The 7,142-nt window shown below is 48.8% G+C and overlaps 1 protein-coding gene across 1 annotated transcript in view; it reads left to right on the top strand.

Moving 5' to 3' along the window:
• The first annotated feature begins 70 nt into the window (after positions 1-70).
• ATPAF2 (ATP synthase mitochondrial F1 complex assembly factor 2) overlaps positions 71-7,142 on the top strand; it is a 9,985-nt gene continuing 2,913 nt past the window's right edge. Inside the window, exons 1-7 of the mRNA XM_018569302.1 lie at positions 71-95; positions 962-1,113; positions 1,423-1,467; positions 3,927-4,072; positions 5,340-5,437; positions 6,144-6,193; positions 6,347-6,389. Of these exons, the coding sequence (XP_018424804.1) occupies positions 993-1,113; positions 1,423-1,467; positions 3,927-4,072; positions 5,340-5,437; positions 6,144-6,193; positions 6,347-6,389 (503 nt within the window). The 5' untranslated portion in view covers positions 71-95; positions 962-992. The remainder of the gene's footprint in view (positions 96-961; positions 1,114-1,422; positions 1,468-3,926; positions 4,073-5,339; positions 5,438-6,143; positions 6,194-6,346; positions 6,390-7,142) is intronic.

Genomic DNA, 7,142 nt, shown 5'->3' with positions numbered 1-7,142 from the left:
GGATGGATCCAGGGGCCACATACACTTTACCCCGCTGGAGCCACTAGTGCTACTCTGTGTGACCTGGAGGAGTTCTGCTGCCCCCCTACAGGCCGGTATGTGTATCAGTGACACCCTGCAGCCAATCACATCCCCTCATACACTATTTAAGAGGACCTGTCATCCATCTCTGTGGACACTTCATACTTTTACTTTCATCATTTGCCTTAAGAGGGGACATCTAATGTGCCACCCCAGCGCCACACATGAGAAAAATTAGGTCCCCGTTATATTGCATTTAGCATTCTATCACATGCAATGGGATCAGGAAATGGGGATAACAAAGGCAGATCTGTGTGTGGGGGATTAGAAAGTAGTGGAGTACTGGGAGTGAAGAATAGAGGGGAGGTTGGGGTGGCAGGGGCTGGTCATGGGAAGCCAGAAGGGGAAAGGAGGGAAGAATGGAGGGGAGGATTGGGCAACAGTGGGAAGGGAAAAATGGAGGTCTTGGGAGGAGGGGAGAGAATTGAGAGGAGGGTGGGGGAAGAATGAGGGGGGGAGATCTGGGGGAGGGCGAAAAATGGCAGGGAGGTCTGGGGGAGGAAGAATGCAGGGGAGTTCTGGGGGGGAGGGGGCAGAATGCAGGAGGAAGTCTGGGAGTTCCCTCATACACCTGATATCGTTAATGGTACTGATCACTGTATTTATAATAAGGTGAATGTTGCAGGCTCCGCCTCCAATCCCTATGTGTTTATAAGGTGAATGTTGCAGGCTCCGCCTCCAATCCCTATGTGTTTATAAGGTGAATGTTACAGGTTCTGCCTCCAATCAGCTTTAAACATTCACAGATTAGTGAATCGCTGATGTTCATAGAGTGCTAGTTCTTGATGTAGCGTTCCATTCGTCATATACACATGTATAGTATGTCTGTGTATAAATATATATTATATAAAGTATTTTTTTCATCTTTGTTCTCTTGCAGTGTCTTCAAGCATCTGCCACAACCAGAAACAATGCTGCAGAGTCTCCGCACCATCTTTGCCAGGCGTGTAGCTCTGAGCCCGCGCCTCTATCCTTCCCTGTGCTCAGTGGACGCTTTCCGCTCAGAGAAACGTTTCTATACACCCTCTAATGGTGAGCAGAGAGTGAGGGAATTCACTCCCATCTACTTCCTGGACTGAGATGCTGCCTCAGAGATAACCAATCATGTAAATTCTGGTGTCTGTGCAATTCCTGGCTGTGTTCAAAAATTTCTGGACACAAATCAGCCCCTGAAGCAGACTCTTATCTTTGTGAACGGCTACAAAGTTATAATGTACAATCTGATCACTGGGGGGAGGGGAGACTGAGGAAATGCCCAAATGTCATATACAAGACTTCATTATTTCTGTCATCTTTACTTGTTACACATTTCTGATGTTCAACTTTGTTCCCTTTTTGCAGAAAAAAAGAAGTTTTATGAAAATGTCAGTATTTCCCAAGGTGAAGGTAAGTGTCTTGCCGTTCAGAGTATTGCAGGCTTCTCCTCTTCGGGTATTTGACTTCAGGACTGTCTGTGTTTGTTTGTTCCATTATGATAAAAAAAAACGGCCTCTGTGTGACAAGAGTCTCTAGAACTGCCTGGCCCATACTAGAGTCCCTGGTGGTGAGGATAGATTTGGTGGCAGGACAGCTACCAGGCTGCCTCCTGGCTACCAGCTGACTAGTGGCGGAACTATGGCGACGCAGGCAGCCGCTATGGGGCACGAGGGGCCCGGTCAGGATGAGAAACAAAGGGTTCCCCCTGATGCCGTGCTGGCCGCCTGGGTCGCAATGTCTTCGCAGGCTGCTGGTTGTCACTCGCGGCTCTGAGGAGGAACGCGCTGAGTCAGTGACAGACAGCAGCGGAGGAGGCGGTGCCCGGCGTCGGAGGAGGAGGCGGGGCCTGGCTTTGGAGAAGGCTGACAGCGGATTGGGGCTGAGAGGTAAGAGATGTGCAGTGATGTGACCAGCCCACCTGAGACCCTGCAGAATCCACCATAGAGAGTCTATGGTGGGCTCTGCAGGGTCACTCTCAGGTGGGCTGTTTGGGATCGCAGATGGGGTCTGCAATGGGCGTAACTAGAAATCACAGGGCCCCATACAAAATTTTGCTATAGGGCCCTGTGATTTCCAGTTACGCCCCTGCAGCTGACCCTTCAGACAAAACAAGGCAGAGGGTCTGACAAACTGTACATGGATACTGCGCCATATACAGCATACGTGTGTGCACACAGTGCCCCTGATAAACAAAGGTGCCTGAGGGATCTCTGTTTGTTAGGTGCATATTGCACAGGGACAGGGCACACCCGGTACATTGTCACTGTGCAGGGAGCAATACAGTGACCTATAGCAGCTCATTGTGATGCTTTCTGCCCTCTCTTCTCTCTCTGATCTGGAAGTGATCACCGGTTGGAGAGAGCAACACAGAGCTTTCCGCTCCCCCTGATGAGTCTGGACACTAATCACAGAGAGCCTGCCGAATGCTCAGCTCGGAAGAAGGAGGGAGGAGGCAGCATCTCACAGCTCCCTATGGCAAATGTCTGTACAGACGCTTATCAGAGGTCAGCCTGACGTGCAGATCTGCGCCTTCTCAAACCAGGCGCTGATTTGTGGCTCAGATATCAGTTTATAGGGCCCCTGAAACTGCAACATTAACGCCACAAATGGCAATTTTAATTTTTTCCAGGTTTTGGGGCAATCATCTTCAAGGCACCAAGGTTGATGATTTTGAACATGTGGAATGCGTGAAAAAAAAAAAAGGCCAGAGCAGCAAATCTTTATTGGGCCTAGAGCAGTGGTGGGCAACACCGGCCCTCCAGCCCCATGAGGCATTGCAGAACTGACAGTTACAGACATGACTCCCAGAGGCATGTTGGCATTTGTAGTTGAAGAACAGCTGGAGAGCCGGAGTTGCCCACCCCTGGTCTTGACTGTGAAATGGTGAGGCAGTGCTGAAGTACGGTTTAGGCCAAAGTAGGGATGTACCGATACTAGTATCAGTATCGGCGCCGATACCGAGTATTTGGGCGAGTACTCATACTCACCCAAATGCTCTGTTACCTTCACTGATACCGGAACTTCTGGTTAGAGGAAGGGGAACAGGGAACCAGCTTGGGAACTGTAATTACCCGCCTCCCGGCTTCCTGATTTGCCGGGAAGCCGGTTCCATGCTGATTGGCCGGGAAGCCGGCTTCCTGGCCAATCAGCATCAAGCCAACCAAACACGCGGCTTCACACTGATTGGCTGGGAAGCCGGCATTCCAGACCATCAGCATTGAGCCGGCTTCTCGGCCAATCAGGAAGCTAGGAGGTGGGTCATTACTCGCCTTCCCCTCCCGATTGGCTGGGAAGCCGGTTTTCCGGAGGACCCAAAGCTCAGTATACTGAGACCGCCGCAGGCGGGACGGATCCCGACATTCCTGTCGGTCACCCTAAGCTCAGTATACCGCGAGCTACAGCTCGCGGTATACTAAGAAGCTGAAGCGGATCCTGACAATTATGTCTGGATCCACCCAGCTGCGTGATTGACAGCTGGCTCTGCCTATCTAGAGGCAGAGCCAGCTGTACTCGCCCCCTCCCCCGTCCGTTCCGCCAGTCAGCTCTGGAGGATCGGACAGGGGAGCTGGGGAATCCCTGCAGGGAGCCGTGAGTGACAGTCACGGCTCTCTGCAGGGACAGGATCGAGAAGTGAGCGAGCGAGTATGTGTTCGCTCACTTCCCGATCTATTGAGCCGGCCTGTGACAGTCTTATTGTCACATGTCGGCTCAAACTATGAGGCTGAGTGATTTTCTCTCACCTCATAGTTCTCCTTTTAATGTTTACAGAGCTGCATTCATGACTGTTTTCCATACCTGCCTGGCGTTCAGCTTCATATAGATAATGTGACTAAGTATAGATGATGCATTTAAAAAACATCTATTTACAGGAGGATTTGAAATTAATCTGGATCGCAGGAAGTTAAGAACTCCGCAGGGAAAAGTCTTTGAGGTGCCCAGCGAACCTCTGGCACTTGCCGTGGCCACTGAATGGGATAGTCAGAAGGACACAATAAAATTCTTCACTATGCACCTGGTAAGAGTCTTGTACCGGAGTCCAAGAAGGTCCCAACTTACTGTATGTGTATAGGAAGTAGTATTGGCAGAACAGGCCATGGCAATGATCAATGCATGAAGCCGACTTACACCCCGACTGGATAACATTGATTTGCTGAATCTCCTGCAGCCCCTTTCATCCACTTCCTGTCTTCATGCACTCGCTCCAAGGTCGGCTGCACATCATTGCTTTGGACTGGCGTCCTAGTAATGACAACGGTGCCTGAGCAATATGCGTCACCGCAGCTACTTGTAGTCTGCCCCCAGTGGTGCATGTGACAGGGTGACAACGCAGGAGGACAGTTGGGAGACCGTTTTCAGGGTCTCCCAACTCTACTTAATAATGTCCACAGGCGATGATTGATGTTTTAAAAGCCTTTGCTGCACATCGGTTTAGAGTTTATAGGGAATTATGGCTCCAGAATTATTACTCTCACTCCGACGCTGGAGGCGATACCCGACATGTGTGGCGAAATTGTCATTTATCTACATGTGCATGCCGTACGCCACGTGTTTATTCACATGCAGATGATAGGGGCAGCAGGGTTGGTTTTCATTTTTCCCATTTTGTTTTATCGTTTTTTCAAAAAAAACATTCACTTAAGTTTATTGCTATCACACAGGGGCTAACAATCCCCTATGTGATTGCGTTTGGAGGTGACAGGTTCTCTTTATGGAGCCATCAGGGGCCTATTAGACCCCTGATGTCTCTTTTGTTCTCCAGTACAGATGATCAAACACAGGAATGTGCTTGATGGCCTGTGTAACCATCACTTCAGCCGGCTTCTGTCCGCTCTGAAGCAGTAAGCACTGAGAGCACAGCATTCCCTTCTTCATTTATAGCAGAGGAGATCAGGGAACGGACGTTCCTCAGTCTGCTTCTTCTCCCTCCATCCGTGGCATCAGGGGAGCCAGGAACCCCGAAAACCACAGTGGGGGGTTTGGTAGTGCAGGGTTTGGGGGGAGGATGCAGCACATTAGCATGCTGATACAAGTGATCTGGGCGGCTTTACAGCTTCCCAGATCACTTGTAATGAGCACACATCACCTGCGGCAGCCCTGATTTTGGTACAACCACTTCAAGACCAGGACATAACATGTACAGCATATGGTCCTGAAGTGGTTAAATTGCATGGAGGTGTCAAAGGTGTGACTTGAGGATGTGCCCCCTAGTGGCAGTTCTGGGCATTACAGCATCTCATACTCTGCACAGTATTGTGTTCATGTTGTATTGATGTCTTCTGCAGACCACACTGTGTAACACGGCCCTGGATAACCCGACACAGAAGAGTAAAGAGCAGCTGATTGCGGCCGCACTGAAGTTCCTGGATACTGACACCATATGGTGAGTTCTTCACGCTGTTTCGTTCAGGAAATGGGGTATTAAGAAGTGGGGAAAAAATTAGCTAGCATTTGTATTTACTATAAATGTTTGATTCCCAGTAGAATGATGCTGCCAGATACGTGTGGCATCACAGTAGCTCTTTGTCATGGTCCCCAATGTCGTGGTTGGTGCATTTCTCAACCTTTTTGAAGAATCAAAACTGAATTCCAGGCAAATGGCTAAATACACAGCTAATAGATGTATAAATTGTTTTACCCGACCTGACGAGGGCGAGTCTTTTCCTGCAGGCAGTCTTGTCATCCAAGTTTTTCTGCTAGAAACATTGGCCAAGTCAGTGACTTTTCTTTACTGTACTGCAGTGAAGCAATACAGGTTGGTCACCTGCCCCCAGGTTTTTTTTTCTCATGTGGTCCCCCCTCTAAAATCCATACCAGCCCCCTATCCAGGGTAAGGGTTTGTGATAGATTTTGGGGGGCACCTCATGTCAGTTTTTTTACATTGGAGATTTTAAAGAATCCTGCAACGGGAAAATGGTGGAGAAACGCTGGACTATTCAACTCCCCATAGGGGACTGTGAGAGATGGGAGTCAAACAAACCCATCATCGTTGTTTATAACTATTGAAAATTGTTTGACAAAAGTGATTTTCATCATATGGTGATACAGATCATATACTGAGCAGTTATAAAGTTCAACTTATTTCTCAGTTGCAGAGTGGAGAATCCTCCGGGTTTGGTTGAGCTACAGAAGAATGAATGTAAAGGGGGATAAGCTAACACTATTTAAATTAGGGATGCACCGATATCAGTATTGGTATAGATGCCGATACTGGGCATTTTCATGAGTAGTCGTGAAAATGCCCCGATACTAAAAGCCGATACTGGCCCTTTAAATTTTTCATTGGATTCAGGTATCAGTAACTGGTATCGGCTAGTTTTTGAGGAAATGTGTCGGTGATCATACTCGGTCTGCAAAAAATTATATCAGTGCATCCCGAATTTAAATACAAGAGTTATGTGTATTTTATAAATAAAAGGTTTACGTCGAGTCAGAGGAAAATGTGCCCCCCTACAGACGTGTTATGTCACCCTATGCCATGTACGGCGTCATGCGCCCGCCTCCAGGATGGCGGCGCCAAAATAGCATAAAAATGTGTTTAGTTTGACTAAACCTATGAAAACAGTTTTAGTTTCCGTTCATTTAGTCTTTGCAGATGTCTACTAATATGTGTGCATGAGTGTATGTGTGGTTGTTTTTTAATTTTTTTTTTTTTTACTGTTGGGAGGGGCGGGCGGGGGGGAAATACCAGGGGGTCAACAGACCCCTGACATTTCCCTTTTGAAATGGAAAAAGAGATTCAGGACACAGAGTCCTCTGCCCATGCAGCGGGGGTCTGAGGAGAAGCTGGAGCCTGTGCCGCTCCTTTTCTCCCTGCCAAGCCGTGGCTGTGTTGGTGGTCTGGCGCCCCTGTTGCCAATGGCGCCCTGTGCTCGCCATGGAACAGGGGCAAGGGGGCGCAACCAGGCCGGCCCTGGCCACGTCCCCTCTCAGCTGCGCCTGAGGCGAGTGCCTAACTCGCCCCATGGTAGCTATAACCCTGCGTCGAGTCGGGATTTAACACTGTGCACTATAAAGGCTTCTTCTGTACTCTGCTCAGGAACTATAAGTCTCAGTGTTCTTCTTCTTTTTTTTTTTTTTTTTTTTTC

The sequence above is a fragment of the Nanorana parkeri genome, unplaced genomic scaffold, assembly GCF_000935625.1.
Source record: "Nanorana parkeri isolate BGI_ZX_2015 unplaced genomic scaffold, ASM93562v1 scaffold1320, whole genome shotgun sequence".
NCBI lineage: Eukaryota > Metazoa > Chordata > Amphibia > Anura > Dicroglossidae > Nanorana > Nanorana parkeri.
The sequence above is the reverse complement of the archived record's forward strand: the minus strand, read 5'-3'. Positions and strand labels throughout refer to the sequence as shown.